Source organism: Hemicordylus capensis, chromosome 11 (genome assembly GCF_027244095.1).
Source record: "Hemicordylus capensis ecotype Gifberg chromosome 11, rHemCap1.1.pri, whole genome shotgun sequence".
Classification (NCBI taxonomy): Eukaryota; Metazoa; Chordata; class Lepidosauria; order Squamata; family Cordylidae; genus Hemicordylus; species Hemicordylus capensis.
In genome coordinates, this window is record NC_069667.1 from 6,836,346 (window position 1) to 6,859,827 (window position 23,482).

The 23,482-nt window shown below is 55.3% G+C and overlaps 1 protein-coding gene across 1 annotated transcript; it reads right to left on the bottom strand.

Annotated features, from left to right (window-relative positions):
- Positions 1-226: 226 nt before the first annotated feature.
- On the bottom strand, positions 227-5,698 carry LOC128335332 (uncharacterized). Its single transcript, XM_053273369.1, has 11 exons — positions 5,533-5,698; positions 5,034-5,156; positions 4,794-4,914; positions 4,566-4,703; positions 3,984-4,157; positions 3,642-3,791; positions 3,130-3,249; positions 2,920-3,028; positions 2,539-2,601; positions 2,095-2,286; positions 227-1,800 (listed from the first exon to the last, which is right to left on the bottom strand). Exons 4-10 carry the CDS (start codon positions 4,584-4,586, stop codon positions 2,102-2,104), a joined length of 822 nt encoding a protein of 273 aa, XP_053129344.1. The 5' UTR covers positions 4,587-4,703; positions 4,794-4,914; positions 5,034-5,156; positions 5,533-5,698; the 3' UTR covers positions 227-1,800; positions 2,095-2,101.
- Between the last annotated feature and the right edge of the window lie 17,784 nt (positions 5,699-23,482).

The window sequence follows — 23,482 nt, forward strand, 5'->3', positions numbered from 1 at the left end:
GGCTCGGGCTGGCCCACAGGCCAACAGGGCAGATTCCCGGGGTGCCCTACCCGTGCGGTGCCCCCCCGCGCCCCAACTCTCACCCTTCACGACCGATTCTCCTCCAGATCTGGCGCCCTCCCCACACACAGTCTGGCGCCCTCTCAGTGCCCCCCGTCCGGCCCTGACCAGATCTGGCACAAAGACTCCAAGGGAGACGAGAAGGAAAGAGGAAGAAACGGCGGGATGCTAACAAAAGCGGCAACTTTATTAAGATACTCAATTATGTCACAAGTCGTCACTTAACTTTCTAACTAAAGGAAACAAAACAGGGCAGAATGGAGTAGGCAAAAAAGCTTTCCATCTCGGCCAATCTGTTGGAAAGCCAAAAATTCCTACTCGGCCCCCAACAGGGCGACCAGCAAAGCCCATTCTGCCCCTGGGAGGGAGGGAAGGAAGCCCAGGGTCACAAAGGGAATGGGAGGGCAAACAAAATTGGGGGGAGTCCCAGCCAGCCAGCCCCCCACCCCACCCCACCCAGCTCCTTGCAGGCAGGTTCACTTGGTCTCCTCTTCTGGAGCGGATCGACTGACTCCTCCAGCCACCCAGCAGCAGCACATGCCTGCAAGAAGCACAAAGCAGCGTCAGTGGGGTTGCCCTGCTCCTCCTCCCTTTCCGCTCCGGCAGCCCAGCAAGCGGGGATCGGGCAGTGGGGGGGGGGTTGATGGGGGGGGCAAGCCAGAGAATTCTGCTTGACCTCAGCTCCCCACTGTGCAGCAAGGGACGGTGTCATGGCCACACCTCCCGCCCCGCTCCGAAGAGGATCTTCTGCTCACTCCCCCCTGCCCGCTGGAGCAAGAGGGGCTGCTCGCTTGCCCAGAGCAGATGGAAGGGAGCAGGGGTGAGTGAGGCAGCGGGAGGTCGAGGCATCGTCCAGCCTGGCCCAAGCACCCTCCCTCGGCCTCCTCGGCAGACCTGGTGGCTGATGCCTCCCTTGCCCCCTCCCCTCTGGGGTGGAGAAGGAGGAGCCCCTTTGGTGTAACAGGGAGGGGAGGGGAGGGGATGCGCCCCAGACTTGGGGAGGCCTGGGAGGGGAGGCCTGCCGCTGGACGCCTCATCAGGTGCTACACAGCAGGGAGCGGGAGGGAGAGGAGGGTTCTCTGGCCTGCCACCGGGCAGCACCAGGGGGCGCGACTGGGGCTGCAGGGGGCCCCCAGAGTCTCCCGGGCTCCTCTGCTGCTGCCCCAATTTGGGAGGGGGGAGGAGGGAGCGGAGGGGGGAGGGAGGCGTGGCTGCGGGAGGGGAGGGGGGAGGAGCACACCCTCGGCAGGGGAGGGGGCGGATGCCTGGATGGTGCTTCCCCTGCCAGGGGAAGCCAGGCCGCTGGGGAAGGGGAGAAAGGCGGAAGGAGGAGGGGGCGCTCCCCGGCCAGCTGGTGGAAATGGAGGGAGGCGGTGACCTTGCCCTCCTGCTGGGGCCACACAGCCTCCCCGGACCCAAGGAGAGCCCAAGAATGGTTCCCAAGGGCCACTTGGGGGCAGGGTGGTCCTGTAGCCTCCTCCCACAGCCTGCAGCAGAGGCAAGGGGAGGGGCTTCTGCACCCCAGAGGCGGGGCTTCCTTGGGCCAGGGGAGTGGAGCCTGCTTCCCCCTCACTCCTCAGACAGAACTGCACTTCCCTGCTGCCGTCTTGTGGACAGCTCTTTCTATCCACGGGGTTGGAGGAGGTCTTCTGGCTGGTCCGGATCCACTGCGCTGCATGGTGTTTCTTCAGTCTCCCTTCAGCTGCTGATCTTCCAGGGGAGAGCACGGGGCTGTTGTTCCTGGAAAGAGAGAAGGACATTGGTTCAGAGATTGGGGGTCTTCTCACACTCTCCCCCATGACACCACCCAGCACCAGGGACTCCTGGCAGAATAGCCGTGTCCTCATTTCCCAGAGGGAAGAGAGATCTTTCCTCTTTCCCTTGGGCTACTTGTACAACTGGCCACAAGGGCCGAAGATGGCATTCCAACACGAGGGAGGGCTGCCCAGATTGCTGCCCGCCCTTCCTGCAGCCCCAGCCCCCTCCCTAACCATCGGGGCCCCTTCCAGTGAAGCCCTGCCTTGGTCTGCTCACCAGTCGGTCAGGTGGAGAGATCACCGTACTCTGGCGGGTGTCTCTTCTTCTTACAGCCTGCCCACAAGCGCCGAACGGCAGCCCGCAACCCGTGCCGGGAGTGGAGGGAAAAGGCCTTCTTCACGATCTTCTCCGTCTTGCAGGCAACTCTCCCGACCTCGGGGTCATGGTCGCCAAGCAAGCTCTCCAGCGCTGGAAGGATGAAGGAGAAACTTCAGCAATGGCATGAAGAGGTCACCCCACCCTTCGCCAAGCCCCACCATTTCCACACCAAGAGGGAGCAAGTCCTGACTCTTTCTCCCCTTCACTCTGGGAAACCCTACTGCTGGGCATCCCTGAGGATGCAACCGGGACCTTCCCTTTGAGGGTCTGTGGTCCCTAAACCTAGGCCTCTCCCCTCACAGAAACTGCCCCTTCCCAGCATGGAAGGTCTTCCGCACTTACCAGCATGGAAGGTCTCTATGTTCCCTTCAGTGAGGATGCTGCCCTTTTTGTGGACCAGGTGACCTAAAAACAAGGGTGGAAGGAAATGGGACCACAGTTCAGGACCCTGTGCATGGACAGCTCACTTCCCATCATTCAGGAGAGGAAGTCCTCCCCTCTCTGCTCCCTCTGGGACTGACAGATTGAGCCATTCCTCCAGGGACTCTTATGTCACCTTGGGAGGAAATGAAGTCAAGACTCCTAGCTAACGCTCACTGGGCCAGTCCTCCTGGGGAGGGAACAGCTCCTGCCCCCCCCTTCTGACAGTGCCCTCAAAGAGAGTGAACCTTTGCCCACCAAGACAACCCACGAAGGGAGACCCAAAAGTCTTGTTTCCCTTACCGATCAGCAGGGCAGCTGTTCTCCTCACTGAAGGCTGCTCGCTGCGGAAGAAGCCCAGGATCTTGGTGGCCTCCATCTCCACGGCGTCCTCTGTGCCGAGCTGCCGAATCTGGGATCAAGAGCAAAGACAAATCCCGAGTGAGCAAAGCATCTCCCAAAGGTCCTTGAGCCATTTGAGCCGAGGGACGGACAGGGAGGGGCTGCCCTTACCAGACGCTTGGCGATCTTGTGCAGCAGCTCCTGCAGGCTGTAAGAGTCCCGCGCCAGCAGCCTGCCCTCCAGGTGCCATAGGAGGGCTTCCGCCAGGAGGCTCAGATTGTCCTTTGCAGCCTGCCAATGAAAGACCGGAATGGGAGTGGAAAAGCCTCCCAAGGGATTCCAAGAAACCTCTTAGGGGGCTTCAAGGAGTAGGGGAGATTTTGGACTTTGGTGGCCTCTCGTTGGCTGAAGCACAGCCGAGGACAGCCAGATTCAAGAGGGGAAGCTTTTCCCCATCCCAGGAAAGAAGGGCCCTGGATGAACTCTGGGAAGAGAAAGTGGAAGGGGGTGGAGAGGTCCATTCCCTGAAAGGTTTCAGAGAGGCCTGGATGGGCCAAGCCACAGTGGGACAGCTGGTTGATTCACCACCCCGTGAGGCTAGCTCTGAGGCCTGCCACTGGGCGGCTGGACTTGGGGAAGCCTAAACACCTTTGTAGAGGAGGCAGGGAAAAGTGGGCTCTCACCTGTGCTACCTCCAGGTCCTCATCCTCCACGTGCATCAGCACCGCGATGAGGGTCGTGATGTTCTCTTCCGTACCCTCATGATGGTGGTGGCGGTGCTGCAGGAGATCCAGATGGGTCTTCATGGCTGCCCTTCGGATCTTAGCCTCCTCCTACAAAAAAACAGGGGTTGTCGTTGGCAGGGAGGAATTCCTCACCTCCATCACCATGAAGAAGAGCTTGCATGGGTCTCTTGCAAGAGGTCTCAAGGGGGTGTCCGGTTTCCCTTCTCCAACCCGGTCGGAATCTGCAGGTTGGCCGGCCCTCATAGAGCCGGGGCGGAGGGCTGGCGTGCAAGTACTCACGTGGTGGAAGAGAGGGCGGCACAGGGCAGCCAGGGCAGCATTCACGGTGGCCTGATGTTCCGATGGGCAGTGCCTCAGCCGCTCCATGAAGGCCAGGACCCCCAAAGTGGCTTCCAGACTGGAGGTCCTGAGCCCTCCCAGGATCCCGGCACTAAAATCCTGGGGTTTCTTTGCCTAGGGTGAAAAAAGGTGGATCCTTGGAGTTCTTTCAAAGACATGCTAGTCCACCCCCTGCTAAACAGACCACACGCCTCTCGGGGGGCTGATGGCGCTTGGCCTCCATCCACTGCCTTGGGGAGGAGATCACTCAAGCCATCCCGGAGGCACAAAGAGTGGGGAGAAGGCGGCATTGGGGGACGTGGGGAATCAGGGCTCCCACTGAGAGATGAATTTCTGTGCCTTCCCTTAAGGATTTCTCCTTCATCCTGTGGCAACGGTTCCACAGGCTCAATCCACCCAACTGGAGAAATCTCCCCATCACACCTGGGGATGCTAGGAGCACCAGCCTCAGGTAGGGCTCCCCAAAGAGAGGAGTTTCCATGCCCAGAGATGCTCCCGGGGTCGTGGGTCTGGGTCACTCACCGCCTTCAGCTTTCCATACATTTGGAGAAGTCCCCTTTCGCTCAGGTAGCGGATGTTCTGGCTGGGGTGGACTAGCCACGCTACCAGGAGCGTCCAAGTCTTCTCCAAGGCGGAGAAGTCTTTGTCTTTCAGGAGCAGCTAAAAGAGGGAAAGGAGGAAAACATCCATCAGCCCCTGGGGCCAGACCCTCCTCTCAGGGAAGCCCACGCTGAGGAACTCGCTGCTCACCTCCACAAAGAAGGCCACCTCTGCGAGGGAATGCTGTTCTGGATCTTTGTCCAGGCTGAAGAGGGAAGCCAGGTATGCCTTCAGCCTGGCCACTGTGGAGGATGGTGTCTGTAGGAGAGCCCTGCAACACACCAAAGGACCCTGCTGAGTCCGGGGCGGAAGGCCCAGAAAGAGCAGAGCTGACCCAAAGCACCCCAGCCCCCAGGCCTCCTGAGAAATCTCCTCTTCACTCCTACTTACCTCACCAAGAGGGCCACACCCCGGAGGCAGCTCTGTGGAGAGCACAGGGATTCCCAGCAGGTCTTCTCTGGGGTCACCTGTGCCACCCTCTCCAGCAGGGTCCGGACAATCTGCGAGGTCTCCCTGCAGAGAAGAGAAGAGGAGGTGGCTGTCCCCAAAGTGTGTGTCTCCTTGCGGGGTGGCGTAGTAGTGTCAAGGGTGGAGGGACTGTCTTGGACCATGGGAGGGAGACCACAGGGGTGAAGTGACTTTCCCCACAGCTGGTTTTTGAACACTGCAGATGCATTTTAAGGCTCTCTGCAGATCCAAGAGGGCTGCAAATTCTGGGGTCTCCTCTGTGTAGCTGAGGGAGGGGACCACCGTGCCAGAGTCACCCCAACAGGCCAGAAATGCTGCTCACCCATCAGAGTGGGACATGGGACAAATGGCCCTAGCCTGTCCTCCCAGAGTGCTGGAAGGAGGACTTGCTGGCCTCGCTTTCCCCAGCGCCATGACTTACGCAGGAGGCAGGTCTTGGCTCTCCCGGTTCCCCACTCCCTCGGTGGTGTTCTGCAGGCCGGTGAGGATCTTGTTCACCAGGCCCACCAGGAGTTCGGGGAACCTCTCCTCCACCTCACTGGCATACTCCACGCACCGGATGACGTCCCCGATCTTCTTTGTTGCTCTCCCCTGAGGAGAAGGGGAGAGCCAGGCCTCAGCACACAGTCCGAGGGACAGTTATGGGTCAGGAGAATCCCCGGGGCCAGGCCAGTGCCATGGGTGTCTGCACGCACATCTGGGCCTGGAGGGTGCTGCCTCTGGCTCAGGGAGCATGAGGTCCACTGCAAGGGAAAGACATCCCCAAGGGGGAAGGGCAAGTCCCCGCCTCCCGTGTGAACAGTGGCTGCCATCCAAGCCGCCATGCTGCGTAGTGCAGGAAAGGAAGGGCGGAGGGGTGGAGGGAAGTCACCCTTGGTTTCCGCCCCTTACCTCTCCCAGATGGACCGAGGAGAACCAGTCTGGGGCCAGCTGTCCTCTTCCTTCTTCGCCACCGCCGATGTTCCTGAGAGAGGAGAGGAGAGAGAAAAGCTGCTCAAAGGTCTGTCCTGTTGGAGATGGCAGCCAGCTGGAGAAGAACACGAGCACCCAAAGAGATGCTGAGCAAGGATCTCGCCTCCCTTGGGAGGTGGCTGGCAGGGGAACTTCATCAGGCCAGAGATCTCCCAAGTCCAGCCTTTCGTGCCCCACTGAGAAGCCCTGGGAAGTGTTCAGAGAGGGCATCGAGACAGGAGCCCTCCCCTGCTCCTTCTCCCCAACACCCGGTCATGCCAACAGCATGGGGGTCTCGGAGCTCCCTCTGCTAACAGCCAGCAATAGACTTGCTGGTGTCTGTCTCGCACCTGCAGCCTTCTGCTGGCTACGCTAAAAGACCCCCCCCCCCTGCTCCCTACTGGCTCCTAAGGCCCTTCAGCTGAGAGGAGGGTACCTACCTGGCCGAACCGGGGGCCGGTGGAGAGTCCCACACCTCATCCTCAATGCTGCTCACCTCATACATGGTGTCATCCTCGTCCGTAGAGGAGCACTGGGGAGGAGAGAGAAGAGAAATGGGATTGTTCCAGGGCTTGCACTGACCTTGCGAGGCTTCTGAGATGAGGAACTAAGCCCAAGGGACTTAGCGTTGAGTCCAGGCAGCACCCTGTTCCTGCTGAGTAGGGCTTGAACCAGACGTGCCTCTTAGAACAAAGGCATTTGGCATCTCTGCCCAGAAGAGCCTTCCACTGCATTTCCAACCCCTTCCCAGTGCCTCAACGGGAGCCCTGCATTTTCTTCCCACCCCACTCATCCAAATCCCTTCCACCCTGAGGCATCTAGAACTGGAACTGTTCCAGGTTCTGTCTCCTATCGGGGAACAGGGGACACACACACAAACAACCCAGAGCCCATCCACCTGAAAAAATGGATGAGCATTCCTGACCTCTGCCGAGGACGAGTCTTCCACCACTTCAGTGTTCAGCAGCCTCTTGATTAGCCACTTCTTTGGCTTTGGGACTCTGAGAGAAGAAAGGAGAGACGGGGCATAAGAACATCCATGCATGCCAAGAGCCCTGTGGATCTGGTGAAAGACACGTGTAGCCCAACACTGGACAGCCAGATGCCTATTTAGTTGGTTGTGAACCACTTGAGACCTGGTTATATGTGGCATCAAAATGTGTTTATTCACACACAAACACACACACCCCCTGCAGATTCTGAAGTTCCTTGGCTATCAAGGGTAATAGTCTTCAATTGGCTTCTCCTCCATGAACGTGTCTAATCATTTGCTGGACTTAGTGGCCATTAGCCCATCCTGGGGTTGTGAATTCCGTAGCTTTCAATGTGTGGTGTGTGGGGCGAGAGGGAGAAAATGCATTTTCTGGGCTCTGTGCTGCACCCAACGCCAGTCTACTCCTTGTGTTGAGCTCCTGTCCTCGTGCAGTGAGGGGGGCAGGGAACTATCCCTCCAGGGTGCTCAGGCCTTTCAGAAACGCCCCCACCCCAGGCTCCCAGGGAAGGTGATCTGCCTCTATGATCCCAGGAGCTGCCCTTCAGCTGAGAAAGGTACCTGGGGGAACTGGTGTCACCGTCCCCTTCCGACCCCTCGTCCTCCACGCTGGCTTGCGGAGTCTCGGCCCCCGGGAAGGAAGAACTCTGTGAAGGAGAGAGGAGGGAGAAATGGCTGCTCTGGCCCTCGCGTTGAGCTTTCCAGGCTTCGGCAGGGAAAAGGCCAGCCGGGCACCTCCCAGCGGTCATCACCAGGTGAGCTGGATACAGGAAGTGGGCCGGAAGTGGACCTTTGATGTCCCAGAAGAGCTACAGGGGAGGCCAATTCTGCACCACAGCACGACCATTTTGGAGGTTTAAGCAAACTCTTGTCAGAAGGTGGCCACCCACCCTGCAGCTTCTCAAACTGGAGCCATTCCACATTCTCTCTACTCCCGGGCAACACGGGGGACCCACAAGCCCAACCCTCAGTCCTTCCAAGGGAGGGACTGGATGTGGATGCTTTCTGACCTCTCCAAGGGATGGTTCTTCGTCAGCAGCAGTGTTGTGCAGCCTCCTCTGCACGGTGCTTGGCCTCTGGACGCTAAGAAAAGAAAGAAAGAAGACAGGTGAGATCAGAAGAGCAGTGCTTAGAAAGAGCTCTGCTTGATGAGAAGAATGAGACATGCAGCCCAGCACCCTGTTTCCAGGAGTGGACAGCCAGATGCCTGCAGGAAGCCCACAGGCTGGGCATGGAGACCCCTGTCCCCTTGTGGAAAGAGGAGGAGACAAACAACTCTCCAAGATGCTCAGAGCTTCTGCCCACCCCGGCTTCTTGCTAAACTAACCACCTCCCCCAGCCCCAGGATGGGCTCTTAAGGAAAGTCTTCTGCTTCCATGAGCTCTGGATCTGCCCCTCCAGCTGAGAAAAGAGTACCTCTGGGAACTGATGAAACTCTCCACGTCCAGCTCCTGATCCCTTGTGTTGACCTCTGGGATCTCGGCCTCTTCGATGTCGGCACCCTGCAAATGAGAGAAAAAGGAGAGCAATGCGTGAAGTTGTGCTCACTCTGATCTCCCTAGTGCCTTGGGGTTTAGGTTTTCTCCCTTCATTTTCTTTGAATTCATGTTTATTTCTTTAGATTATTTTGATTTTTAAATAAAAAAGTCTTATTAAAAAAATAAACAATGTGCTCTAACATTAACTGATATTGGGAGTGCCAGGGCACAGCCACCACATGCTTGTGGCCATTTTGTTTCATGGTATGCCCAACAATGAACCTCCACTGTGATATGCGTTCTGCTGTTGTCAACAAAATGGCAGCACTCTGGAGCTCTGGTCCAAAGACAGCATGTCAGGTAGGTCTCCGAGATCTCTTTCTTTACCCAAAGAAAAGCAGTCCTTAACAGAAAGGTCAGTGCATAGGAGCTCTAGAATTGAATGCTAATTTCTTGTTGTCCTTTCTTGCCATTTTTTTCTGCATTCCTTTCATGGGGAATGGAAACAAATGCGAATGGGACCCCCTGGTATTTATAGTTTGGCCCCAAGAGTCTTCTTCATGCAAGCCCACCATGTCCTCTGCTCTCCTATTCCCAGGTTAGCTCCCTCTTTCCAAAGGGAGAGACAAGGTGGGCCCCTGAGTCTGGAGCGAGGGCCATCCCTCCTGCTGTGAAGACTCTGGGCTGCTGTTTTGACCAGAGGGGGTGATGATTGTCTCTCAAGAAATGCCTCTTCAGTCAAGAGACATTGAGTCTCTCTGCCAGGAAGACCCTCTCATCTCCTGACCCATGTCAGGGTCTCGGGTTCCCTTTCTGGATCCGTCCCAACTTCTGTCTGCTGCAGGCGGAGATGCAATCTCCCCTCACTCCTCAACCATCCCATCCACAAAAGTGACAGGAACTGTGTCCTTACCTCACAAGACCATGCGGTGGCAATGGTCTGCAGGAACCACCCATCGTCCTCAACCGTGAAGACACTGCAGGAAGAAATACAATGGCATGAGTACCTCGGAAAAGCCTTGCTGGATCAGACCAAAGTTGCATCTAGCCCAGCACTCTGCCTCCAATAGGGGACAGCCGGATGCCTCCAGGAAGCTGTCCCCTGTGACCTTCAAGCTAGTGGACATTACCACCATATCTTGTAGGACTGAATTCTTCTACAAAATGTATGAAGACCTCATTTTTGTAGGTCCTGCACCTCTTGCCAGTCAGCTGCACTGGATCCATCCCAGATCCAGGCCGGCTGTGGGACAGAAAATCTTCCCTACACAACATTTCAAGAAGAAACTCTACCTCCTCTGGGAACTGCTGGCAACCGCTTCATCCAGGATCCCGTTCCCACTCTTGACATGCTGGATCCTGGAGCCGTCCGAGATTGACTTCTGTGAAGGAGAGAGGAGAGAGGAATGGGTGCTCTGACGCCCACTTGATCTTTCCAGGGCGTCTGGGAGCCAAACGTCACACCTCCTTCAAAGGGACCTTAACAGATGCGCTTAAAGCAGGAAGTGGCTCCTTTGCACCTCAAAAGGGTGCTGGGGACGCTCCCCCACAGAACTGGGCCCCTGCAGTTGCGTTGCTGACTAAAAGAGACACTTCCTGTTCTCATATTGCTTTTCTTGATGATGCATCTAAGCTACTATTTAGAGTCTTGCAATATATATCTATAGCTATCTCATTGAAACTTGATTTTTTAAAATTTTTGTCTTTATATTTTCTTTTCATTCAGCTGATTTATATATGTGTGTGTGTGTGTGTGTGTGTGTGTGTGTGTGTGTGTGTGTGTTTATTTTAGTCTATTTTTACACTCATTGGTTTTGGTTTCTCTTTCCCCACCACAAAGAGAGTGCATCCTTCCTGAAGTACCGGGTCTGAACGGAAGCTCAAGCGCGTGGGACCTTCCTTAAAAAACAAGGCCCTGCCCTGCCAGAATGTCATGGGTGGCAGAATGGAGGGCAATGCCTTTGGGGAAGAGATGGCTGCCCCTTCGGTCTCCGATAGAGATCGACCGGCCTTGAGTGGGAGCCCAGGTACACCACAAGAAGCCAGTCCTAAAACCAATGTCAGCGAATGGGACCTACAAACTGGACACACTTTCATGGCCATTTATTTCATGGGTGCCATTGTGTCAGAGCGAATAGAAACACATAGGAATGGTATCTGTTTCCATTCATTCAAAAAATAAATGCTCAGAGAGGAACCAAACCCCAAAATCTACTGAAGCCCAGAGATCAGCCTCCCCCCACCCCCCATTCCTGGGGAGTTGGGTGAGATCCTAGGTATTAGACCATTTGAAGTCACAGGATCCCGGATGAGAGTCAAGCCTCTTGCTGTAAGGGACACGGTGGTTTCACATTCAGGGGAGGTGCTTTTAGATCAGAGAAGCCTAGCTAGGTTTCTCTCTTTGCTGGGAAGAGCTACTGGCCGTCTGATGTAGCCTCGTGTTTTGAGGGCCCTTCTGATGCTCAACTACATGCTAAGCCAAGCCGGAAAGGGGGTGATGTGGAGCCGAGCAGGGGCAGAGTGAAAGAAGTGCCCAATCTGCCCCAAGGAAGACTTCCCCACTCTAGTTCCCCTCCAGACTGCTCCCTTTCTGGACATGTTTTGTGCTTGGTCGTCCAGAAGAAAATCAAAGTCTGGAACCCTGCGGGGAGGGAGTGATTTGGGGCAGTAGAGCGGAATGAAGATGCGAGGGGTGGAAGGCAGGTAGAGACACCCCTCTTCCCTCTCAGCACTTCCCATCCCCCAATTTCCCATGCTACTTCCTCCATAGGGAGGGGCTTCCACCTTGGCATGAGTAACTTGTAGTTGAGCCCCGATGGTCACTCATCCCACCCACCCAATTCACGGCTACTACCACTGCAAATTTCGAAGCCTATGGCTTTGCAAGACAAGTTCTCAAAACGTTCCTCCCACCTGCTCAGACTGGGTCTCCCGCACTCCCTCTAGACTCACTTCAAATGGGGTCTCTCCCACCCCCTCCCAGCCCTGCTATGTACGGACTGGATTTCCATCCCTTACCAGTGACCATTTGCTGGTTTCGGTCACGGAGCGCTTTTCGTTAATCTCCTGTGGCTGGAAGTCACTGAGAGGAGAAAAAAGACAAAAGACACAAGGGAGTGAGTGTGTCGAAGGATCCCCGAGTACCCAGTTTCCAGCAACAGACAGCCGGATGCCTCGTGGCAGGGCGTGGAGGCAAGAACTGTGAGATGGAAAATTCCTTATTGTTCTCTACTGCTGAAACTGTGGAGTCTCTTATCTGCCAAGGACAGACAGGGTGGGGGAAGAGGGTCCGGGTGTTGCAAACTTCATTAGCATAGGCGTCGAATGATCGGCTTATTCCCAACTGTAACTGTTCTGTTTCTTGGAATGTGGATGTATCTTCTCTTAATCTGCTTGTCTGTCTGCTGAAGAACCGAAACTTAGGGCAAAGTCCCGCCTCAAGGCAAACACATGTGTAAATGTCATGAATCAATTGGTCCCTCGGGCTGAATGGGCGACGCCCAGCTGTGTAACAATGCCAAGGTATAAAACCCCAAGGCACTGGGTATTTGGCGCGTTTTTCCAGGTAGGCCGCGAGGCACCGGAAAAAGCCACCAGCGCTGGTTTGGGTTCCATAAATGGTGACTATTGCTTCCTTCAATCATCCTTGTCTGTCTGGTTTGTGGTAACTGGGGTCTCCCAGGTAACATAAACTGGTGCCGTGACTCGGATGGTCGGCTGGTGATTACCTGCTCATCGGTGGTTGCTTGGGGGGTCCCTTTCTCACGTCGTGGGAGAGCAACCCTTCGGCGCCACTTCTCCTGTTGTAAGAAGGAAGGTTTTGACCCCCGGCGGCATGAGACCCAGACTCCCAAGCTCACCGAAGACGGGTGCGGAACGAGGCACACCAACGCAGGCGTCCGGACAGGTGGAGTATTAAGGGTCTCGAGACAAAGGGGGACCGGGGAATCGCCCACCCTGTGTCAAGAGCCGCTGCGGGCAGAGGGCACTGCCTAAAAGCAGGACGGGCTCTGGGAGGAAAAAAAGGGAGGTTGTGTGTGACTGTGTGCAGTTTGCAAGGATTTGGTGAGTGCAGAGGGGGACCCCACAGGGGGAAACCCACCGTGAAAGTGGCCTTGCAGTGGCAAGGCGGGACTCCTGAGTAAGTTCGACGGGAAGGGGACCCAAATCAGAGGTGCGGGCGTGAATTTGTCTGTTCATAATCCCTTTTGTGTCTCACTGCGGGACCCCTCACCCGCAGTCTGTTCCCTTCTCCTACTTGTCTGTTTGTCTGGAGTGAAAGAGAGCACAATTCTGTAAGCATGGGTGGGGGAGGCTCGAGAGCATGCACCCCACTGAACTGCATGGTCCAGAACTTTAAAAAGGGCTTCACAAGAGACTATGGCGATCCACCTTGTAAACCTGAAATCCTGGTCAGACACTGTACACTGAACTGGCCAGCCCAAAGTTCAACTTGGCCAGCAGATGGGAGTTTCGAGATAGAAGAAATCTGCAAAGTCCATATAACAGTGACTGAAAGCCACCCTGACCAGTATGCATACATAGACCAATGGATGTTGAACGCCATAGAGGGGCCAAAATGGCTACGGGACTGTAGGAAGAAACAGGGAGCAAAGACAGTGCTGGCGCTCCGCACCAAGAGCACAGGCAAGCCACAGAAAACGGAGGGGGAAGGGGCCTCAGCCCCGTGGCTGCCACCACCTCCACCCCAGCTCCTAGAGACTGAGGAAGAGCCAGAACTACCACCACCGCCTCCTCCCTACAACCCACTGTACCCCAAAGTCCCACGTGGCCCACCCTATCCCCTGAGGTAGACAGAGGAGCGGATACGGCAGGCAAAAGCGAAAGAAGAAGAAGAGGCTAAAAGAAAGGAGGCGCAGGAACGGCTAGAATGGGAAAGGAAGAAGGAGGCTGAGATACAGGAGCGAGAAGAGGTGGCGGAAAGGGAGTTCAAGCTACTACAAGCTAGGATGGAGGAACTGGAGAAGGCAAAGAAGGAACTAGAGAAACAGCAGCCAGGTCCAGAAGAAGAAGGGGGGGGGGCAACCATGGCCCCTCTATGAGTAACCACCTTCCCAGGGGAGAAAGGAGAAGCACTGTATCAGTACCAGTACGTGCCTTTCTCATCCTCAGACCTGCTAAACTGGAAGCGCACAACTAAGCCCCTTACGGAAGACCCAAGAGAGATGCTGGAACTTTTTGAGACGATTATGCGCACCCACCGTCCCACTTGGGGAGATATACAGACACTGATGGTGACTCTGCTGTCCTCGGAAGAGCGGGGATGAGTCCAAGAGGGAATGAAAAAGGCATTAGACGAACATGCAAAGAAGCTCAAAAGTGGGACAAATCCAAAGGAGCTGTACGAGCGCTACTTAGTGACCAAAGACCCAAACTGGCATCCGGGTGTGGGAAAGGGTGAAGATTTCCTGACTAAGTATCGAGACCTAGTGATAGAGGGCATGAAGGCAGCGGGCCGAAGAAATGTTAATCTCGCCAAAGTGTCAGAAGTCTTGCAGGGACCACAGGAGGCGCCCGGCATGTATATGGAGCGGCTGAAGGCAGCCTACAGCCAATGGAAGAGCATTGACCCAGATGATGCAGGGAATCGGGGGTGTCATGTCCCCTAGCTCTAACAGCGAGGAAGAAAGGGAAGCTGTCGGCATTTCAGCCGAGTCTGGAATGTCTGAAGGGCAGAGCCCGACTGCAGTGGAATTAGCTGACGGTTCAGAACAGACTCAACAGCCTGAACCAGCAGAAAATGTCAGCGACCAATCGGGGGATGATTTAGGCATTGGAGCTGCACCGACGCCACAGCAACGCAGGTGTTTCAAACGCAGGTCACAACTGGAGGAGGTGCGGAGGAGCAAGCGCCTGTTATCGAAGGCTGACAAGACGTAAATCCTGACACCTGGGAGCTTTCGACTGGCTCCATAAATTGGAGCCTCTGACTCCCACTCATTGCTGAGTTTCAACAATTGTCATTCACCCACAGCAAGCAGCCGAGCCGTGTACTTCGCTGGCCTTGGGCCAGACCTTGACAGGGGGCAGATCAACATGACTTTCATAGCCCAAGCCCAGAAGGACATTCGCCGAAAGCTGCAGAAGAAAGAAGAAGCAGTGGACATGCCTGAGGAGATGCTATTGGGATTAGCCAGGAATGTATATGCAAACAGAGATACAGAGGAAGAAAAGCAGCAGAAGGCTGCCGTTGTGATGGCAGCGGCCATCAGAGGGGAACTGCCAGGCAGACGGGGACGAGTTGGCAGTGGCAGTACCAGAGGGCGAGGGCGAGGAGGCAGAGGAGCCTACCAAGAGCGCCTAGGCCGTGACCAATGTGCCATCTGCAAGAGACATGGCCACTGGAAGAATGAGTGCCCGGAAAGACCTGAGGAGGAAAATGCAGACAGGGGGCACAGAGCGTCCCGAGTGATGGCTGGACGTGTGGAGGAGACAGAATGACGGGGCCAGGGTTCGCTGCACCAATTACCACTCTCCCCAGAACCCACGGTGACTTTGACTGTACAGGGGAAGAAGGTGCCATTTATGATTGACAGCGGGGCCACTATTTCGGCCATTCAACAACCTATGGGAGAGAAGACAGCCCTCAAATTGCCAATACAGGGGGCCACAGGTCGCAGTAACTCCAGACCTATTTTTGATGTGGACAATTGCAGTCTCAAGGGAAATACCTTTAGGCATCAATTCGTGTGGCTCCCCGACTGCCCTTTGAATTTATTGGGAAGGGACATTTTGTGTAAGCTACAAGCTACCCTGACTTTTGCAAAAGACGGAAGCTTCACCTTCGAAACGCCACAAGGGGGAGACGTTTGCACAATAGAAATGCCCAAAGAAAAGGCCTGGAAGTGGAAAGCCTGGTGGGACGGGAAACCGGAGGCCACCCAAGTCTTGATAGCGCAAGACATGGCAGGAAGCTTGCCAGTACCACAAGAGGTTTGGGCTGAAAATGGAGGATTTGGGCTAGCTGTTAACCAACCCCCTGTGTGCATTCGAATGAAGCCAGGAGCCACACCTGCCAACATACCACAATACCCAATTTCAGAGGAGAAAAGAAAGGGAATTCAACCAACCATCACCGCCTATCTCAAAGAGGGAATACTGCAAGAATGCCGGTCTGCATGGAATACCCCACTCTTTCCGGTGGAAAAGCGGGAACCAGGGCGCTACAGACCAGTGCAAGACCTGAGGGCGGTGAATGCAAGAGCTGAGAGTGCTGAAGCCATGGTGAAATATTTGCTCAATGACCACCTGCCCGCCCACGGACTGCCAATTCAGATCAACTCAGACAATGGAGGGGCTTTTGTCAGCAAGGCAGTGCAAGATGTCTCTAGGGCCCTTGGGAGCCACTGGGAACTCCATTCTGCTTGGCGGCCCCAGAGTTCCGCCAAGGTGGAGCGCATGAACAGAACAATCAAAGATCAGTTAGCCAAGCTGATAGAACTAACGCAAATGAACTGGGTGGCTCTTTTGCCTTATGTGCTGTTTAAAATTAGGAAGACCCCAAGAGGCAAGGAAAAACTTACTCCATTTGAAGCCATGTATGGCAGGGCATCACCCATTCTCCGCGTCCCAGACGGAGATCGCCCGCCCTCTACAGCTCAGTGGGCTAAAGTTTTGCACGATGTACGCAGCTCCCTACAAGAGACAATTCCCATTCCAATAATCGACCCTGTGCATTCATACGAGGTGGGGGACTGGGTGTGGGTTAAGAAGTGGAATGTGGAACCGCTGAAGCCCAGATGGGGAGGCCCGTATCAAATTCTGCTAATCACTCCTACTGCTTTAAAATGTGCAGGAATTAAGGCGTGGGTCCATCACACCAGGGTTAAGCGGGCGGAGGCGCCCATTTCGTGGCTTGCACAGAGGACCGGAGAGATGAAGCTGAAGATCCGCCGTCTACCCTGAGTCTACCCCCGCTACACCCTACCGGGAACGGGTGCACGTCTTCGCACGGGTCCAGGGTACGACTTTTGGACGTCCCTACTGTGTGCCCAATACCGGAAGCGGCCACTCTACGTACGGACCACCGGAGGGGGAGGCGAGAGGGGAGAGCCTTTTTCTACCTGGACATGTGGGTTCGGGCATTGTTAACTCTGTGGGTAATGGGAACGGGCACCCCATACCAAGTTTCCCACCCGAAGGTCCCGGGGCTCCAGACTGTGATCGGAGCTACGTCTCTTAAAGACTGCTGGGTTTGCACCCATGGAGATATACACTCTGAGGAAAAGGTTGCTCTGGTGGTGGGCCCGGTATCCCTCGCTTGGTGGGTGCAAAAACCCAGAGTCACTTGGTGTTCGCCATGGATTAGCACCACTGATTTGGCATGGCGCCCGGACACAAGAGGGGGGAACCGTCAGCCCTACCGCTATGTGAGGGAATGGAAACGCAATTGGTATTCCAAAGGGGTGCCCGAATATGAAGTGGAATCCTTGCTGGGACAACATCCCATCTGTATTCAGAATGTTGGCAGTACAGGACCCAGTCTGGGAGCAATTCCACATGCCCATTGCGCTCACACCTGGTCATTTGATAAATCTCTTGGTGAGTTCACACCGTTGCTGGACGATCATGGACCTGACCAGGAGGAATGTGATGGGGATGATCCCGCTGTGGGAAGGTATTTTGGATTGTATGGGGGGGGGGAGATGACACTCACCTCCGTCACTCTGTTCAATTTTACTAGTGGCCCCTGGCGGGAGGAGTCAAAATTTTTATGGAATCACACTCTGTATGTACATGATCGGTTGGGCATTCTAGTCAACAAAACACAGACTAAGCATGACACGTGTGACAGTAAACTTAACACATGGGAATCCCCTTTCTGGCACATCTGGTTAAGTATAACATGTGCGCACCACAAAGACCCTAACGTGACTCTCTCCTGGTTTGGGGGCCGGTCCAGCAAATCCGGACCTTTCAGCCTAGACGGGGAGTGTGCCACAGCCCTGAATATAGGGGAACGGAAGGTGGGGCCAGGAGAGTGGGAGACAGGGGACGTTCTGACCCTGTCCTTGCGAGAGCCTGGAATGTCCTGGCTCTGTGGGAGAAATGCGTACAAAGCACTACCACAAGGCTGGAATGGTCGATGTGCCCCTGCCTACCTAGCACCCAAGGTAGAGCTTCGCAAAAGCCTAAATGCCTCTGAAGTTTTAAATACGGGCAGTTTCCTGTACTGCGCGAGGCGTGGCGCGGAAAACCCCCTTGTGGTTCGAAACACCGGGTTTCATCAGGCCTGGCGAGCCATACTACCAGGTCTTGGTGTAATTGAACTAGAACAAGCAGTTAAAAACATCTCAAAGGAAATGGAAAAGTCCTTTAATAACCCACTGAAAATGTTAGTGGAAGTTCAACAGGAGGTTGATTCCCTATCAAAGGCGGTAGTACAAAACAGAAAGGCGCTTGATATCCTTGCTGCTCAGCAAGGGGGTGCTTGCGCCTTAATTGGGGAAAAATGCTGTTACTATGTAAACTACCAAGGCAAAATTGATCAAGAGGCGGCAAAGTTGAAAGAGTCCATCCAAGTCTTTCATAGCATCGGTCAGCCCGCCTCCGAATGGGGGATGTGGCAGTGGCTCACAAGTTGGCTGCCCGACCTTGCCTGGTTAAAATCATGGTTTATTGTCTTCATTGTCATTGTGATTATCTTGCTTATGTTACCCTGTGTGATCCCTTGTTTAACTAGAATAATAGAATCTGCTGTCTCTGCTATAGTCAGGAAAGAAGCTGCCCCACACATAATGGCAATGTACTCCAGTCTGCCTGTAAAGGAAGAGCCCTGAAATGGGCTCTTGAGGGGGGAGATGTGAGATGGAAAATTCCTTATTGTTCTCTCCTGCTGAAACTGTGGAGTCTCTTATCTGCCAAGGACAGACAGGGTGGGGGAAGAGGGTCCGGGTGTTGCAAACTTCATTAGCATAGGCGTCGAATGATCGGCTTATTCCCAACTGTAACTGTTCTGTTTCTTGGAATGTGGATGTGTCTTCTCTTAAGCTGCTTGTCTGTCTGCTGAAGAACCGAAACTTAGGGCAAAGTCCCGCCTCAAGGCAAACACATGTGTAAATGTCATGAATCAATTGGTCCCTCGGGCTGAATGGGGGACGCCCAGCTGTGTAACAATGCCAAGGTATAAAACCCCAAGGCACTGGGTATTTGGCGCGTTTTTCCTGGTAGGCCGCGAGGCACCGGAAAAAGCCACCAGCGCTGGTTTGGGTTCCATAAATGGTGACTATTGCTTCCTTCAACCATCCTTGTCTGTCTGGTTTGTGGTAACTGGGGTCTCCCAGGTAACAGAACCCGCCCCCTCCCTGCAACATTCATGGACTTTCTTTAGTTTAATCTAATTGATATATCGCCAGGGGCGTAACTACTATTAGGCAAGGGGAGGAGGGGGCCTGGGGGCCCCCCAGAGACTCCTCGCATGACTCCCCATTGCCCCCTGCCCAGCCCCAGGTCCCCTCGGCCACTTGCCCTGCTTGCCCGCCTCTCTCCTGCTTGTCCTCCCGGCCGGCAATCGAGGCACCAGACCAGCTGCCAAGATGGAGCTGCTTTCCTCCCGGGCGCCTCTCAGCTGACCGGCGGGTGGCGGGGCTTGCAGGGAGGCCTCCGTGTAGGCCCCAGTGAAGCCTGAACTGGAGTAGGCATGGAGGGAGGCCCCAAGCAAGGAAGGAGGCAGGCAGGCAGGCAGGCAGGGTGGCCCCCAGAGCTCTCTGCAGCAGACCCTCCGCCCAGCCCAGCATTTGCCAGGTAGAACCTGAACTCCTTTTTGTGGTCACCACGCCCCCCCCCCCCCAATATTTAGGGATCTGCTTGCCATAGGGCTTTGATATGGACGGGGGGGGGGGAGACTGAGAAGTCTCTGAATATTTAATTTAAAACAGCTTGGGAAATTTGCTGGCTTAAAAAAAAAGCCCTATAAGTGGCCTGTTTCAAGGCAGAAAATTACAAAAACCTCTGGAACAAAAAATACTATATTCATTCATTCATTGATAAATGCACTTATGCTCAAGTTCTTTTGCAACCCAGAAGGTCTGAGTGAGAACTGTGAAGCATGTGTGGTGCTTTTATTTTATTTTATTTTTCTTGGGTGTGAACGGCTCCCCAAGAACTCGCAGGGACTTCAGGGTCAATCTGGCCAACCTGGGAATGCAGCACCTCCATTCCAGAGGAGAGGTGTGTTAAAGGGCTTTAAAAGCCTCCTGTGAAAAACCTCCTGCAATCAGACTTTACCGAATTTGTTCAAAATTCTGAGAAAACAGACATAGGCTCACCCTGCATGGTTGAAAGTCTCCTTTGCTAATCTGCAGCGAGGGTCCCATTTTAATAATTAGTGTTTCTAGTGTGTTCTGGGCATTAAATGTAGCACAAATATATAGTTCTCAATGTATATCACTATATATTGTGAAGTGTTTGTGTGTGTATTCAGTGAAATGTATTTCCAGGCAGCAGACTTATTTTGAAATATCAGACTTAAATCCTTGGGGTCCTGGGGTGTGCGGAGGCCCTGGACTTTGGGGGGGGGGCATTTTAAAATCTGGTCTCTGGGCCCACTCCAACCTTGCTACACCCCTGTATGTCGCCTAGTGTGAAAACCTCTAAAACATCTCAGCTCCCCTGGTTGGGGTTTGGAGAGTGGCTGCTGGTCAGAGTAGACCACCATGAAGCGAGTAGAGCAGTGGTCTGACTCAGCACCACCTGTTCCGAGGGGCTGCCACGACCTCCTCCTCTTTCCCCCAGAGGGGCTTCCACTGCTCCCCACCCCAACTGCTCCCTTTCCCCTGCTGCCACTCAAGGAGGCACCAGGGGATCCAGCCCTGAAGAAGCAGCCAGCCACACCCTGGCTCCAGTCTCCCGCTCTGGGTGGCTGCAGGGCTAACCTGGAATCCAGGCACTGAGAAATGGTGGGCCAGGCACACCAGCCCATGGGGCCTCTCAGCCCCCCAGTCCTGGCAGAGCAGACTACGGGACCCTGCCCCATTGGAAACCCTAGAGAGCTCCATGTGCATGAGAACCCTGCCTCGCCTCCTGTGCCTGAACCCCTGGAGCCACCCCCAAAGCCCAGGTAGTTCAGACTGATGGGCTTTGGAGACCCCTTGGCCTGCCCTTGCTGTCATTCCTTTCTGTCTGGTGCTTCTTGTGAACAGGGACCTCTTGGGGGGGGGGCAGCTTATGAAACCCTGGCAGGGGCCATGTTTCTTGAAAGGGTCCCAAGTGGTCTTCAAATCCATGGTGCCATCCATCGAGACGGCCCGGATAACCCAGGAGGAGCAGGAGAACGTACCTGAGTGGAGCCACAGGAGTAGCCCCATCAAGGCTGCCCACGCCGCGGAGTAAGGGGCCTCCTTCTCCCTTGTCCTGTCCAGGAGAGAGGAGAGCAGGAGTGAGGATGGGCTGGGCCAGTCTGTTCGGACACACCGGGGTCAGCCCAAAGGGACCAGGAGGGACTCACTTCCGAGATTTCTCACCATGACCCAAACCGCTTTGAGAACTTTGGTGGTCGCCACCCCCCACCCATTGAACCTGTTTGAGGCAGGGTGGTGAGCCCTCCCGCTGGTCCCCTTGCCAGAGGAGGCCACGTTCAGCACTCCCTGGTGGCCCCAAAGGGACAACCTTTGGCGTGAGCAGCAGGAGAGACCGCAACGCCCTCCTGTCACCAGTCCGGTCCAGAGGCTCCCAGGGCAGCAGCGGAACCTCCATCCCCATCAGGATCGTCGGAACCCCAGCGCCATGGCAACCAGGTCAAGATACCCAGCCCTGGGATACAGCTCAGCAACGGCCACTTTTTGAATCTAAGCGAGGACTTCTGCGGCTACGCATATTTCTAGACCACTCTCCAACCAAAAGACTCCAAGCGGATGACAGGCACAGAGAAAGGAACCGAGAACACCTGAATGAGATGATGTCCTGTCCCCAAAGGGCTCTCAGTCCAAAAAGAAACCTCAAGCCGATGGCAGCAAGACCACGGGAGGAGGGATGCTGGGCTGGGGCTGGAGAGGGCCAGTTGCTCCCCCCTTGCTCAATAGGAGAGTCTCACCACCTGGGAAGGTGCCAACTCTCTCACTAATCCTGCTGCTGTGACTTCTGAAGGGGGAAGCTGCCTGCCGGGAGCTCGGAGAGGCCAGGAGTCCTTCCCTCGCTCTGTACAGGTGGCTCCATTCTGTGCTTCCTCGCGGGAAGATAGAGGTCCTGGAGGAGGGAGGGGGCTGAGGGAGCTCTGAGCCATCCATGGGGGGCTTGTGCTCCATGAAGACCCAGTGAAGGTGCCCTGGGCCAGTTCATTCATGCCCACATGGGTCAGCCCAAAGGGGCCAAGAGGGACTTCCTAAATGTCTCCACCTTGACCCAGATCCGACCCCTGGGGGTCACCTGCCACCACATGAACCTATTTGGGGCAGGGCGGTGGACACTCACTCTGGACTCCTTGCCTGAGGCCATCTTCTGCGCTCCCTCGCGGCCCAAATGGGACGGAAATTTGCCGTGAGCAGCAGGAGAGGCCAGAAAGTCCTCCTGCCAACGGTCGAGTCCAGACAGTTTGAAGGCAGCAGCGGAACCTCCAGCCCCATGGCGACCGGTAAACACTCCCGGCCGGGGACCCCCCCCAGCAACTGCCATATTTGGATCTAAACAAGGATGGCAGAACTCCCAGGCCCAGTGGTGGGCACGAGGCACCCACAGGCAGGGTTGCCAACTCTCTACCTGGTCCTGCTCCTGTGACTTCAGCAGACGCCTGACATGCAAAGCTTAAGCCAGTGAAGCATTTTCCCATCTCTTTAGGCTAAGAATGGCTTCTCCTGCTCAAACTGGTCAAGCTTTTGCTCCGAGCAGAGGAGCCAGGCTACATCAAGAGGGGGCAATTCCCATCCTCCACAAAGTGCCACTTGGCAGATCTTGCCGTTTCTACCTCCCCTCCATCCCCCTCCACAACGTTTCATTTCTTTTATATCCTAGTTTTAGTTTAACAATATCAAAGAGGCTTACAAACAATAAAACCCGTATTATCACATTCTAAGCTACCGAGGAAGAGGCCTTCCAAAACAAGGAGGTCATCATCACCATCGATCCAAAGAGGGAGTGAGGGAGTGAGGGAGGGAGAAGGCCTCTCTGCAGGGGTGTTGCTGGAGACTTGAAGTGTTCCCGAGCCTGACCCCTTTGGAGCATCCAATGCAGGCATACCCGGCAGCTCCCAAGAATGACCAATGTTTTTTTCAAGCCACCTAATGGCCCAGCAAGGAAGCAACCTGCCTAGAGAGCAGGAGGCTGTTGGTTTGAATCCCTGCTGGTGTGTTTCCAGACAATGAGAAACCCCTATATTGGGCAGCAGCTCAGAGAGGTCAGGAGCTCCATCTCCAGCTCTCTGCAGGTGGCTCCACTCTGTGCTTCCTTGCTGGAAGAGGTCCTGGAGGGGGGGGGCTGACCCATCGATGAGGGGCCGGTGCTCCATGAAGACCCTGTGAAGATGGGCTGGGCCAGTCCCTTCCTGCCCACCATGGTCAGCCCAAAGGGGCCAGGACAGTGTCGCTTCCGAAATGTCTCCACCTTGACCCAAATCCGACCCCTGGGCGTCACCTGCCACCACATGGACCTTTTTGGGGCTGGGCGGTGGACACTCACTCTGGACTCCTTGCCCGAGGCCATCTTCTGCGCTCCCTCGCGGCCCAAATGGGACGGAAATTTGCCGTGAGCAGCAGGAGAGGCCAGAAAGTCCTCCTGCCAACGGTCGAGTCCAGACAGTTTGAAGGCAGCAGCGGAACCTCCAGCCCCATGGCGACCGGTAAACACTCCCAGCCGGGGACCCCCCCCCCAGCAACTGCCATATTTGGATCTAAACAAGGATGGCGGAACTCCATGGCCCAGTGGTGGGCACGAGGCACCCACAGGCAGGGTTGCCAACTCTCTACCTGGTCCTGCTCCTGTGACTTCAGCAGACGCCTGAC

What these genes read in the sequence shown, in the direction of transcription:
- LOC128335332 (XM_053273369.1), bottom strand. Translation starts at nt 4,586, where the DNA reads ATGTATGGAAAGCTGAAGGCG. An exon ending in AGGACCTGGAGGTAGCACAG is followed by an intron (nt 3,250 to 3,641) that starts GTGAGAGCCCAC and finishes TTTCATTGGCAG; the next exon opens with GCTGCAAAGGACAATCTGAG. An exon ending in AACAGCTGCCCTGCTGATCG is followed by an intron (nt 2,602 to 2,919) that starts GTAAGGGAAACA and finishes CCTTGTTTTTAG; the next exon opens with GTCACCTGGTCCACAAAAAG.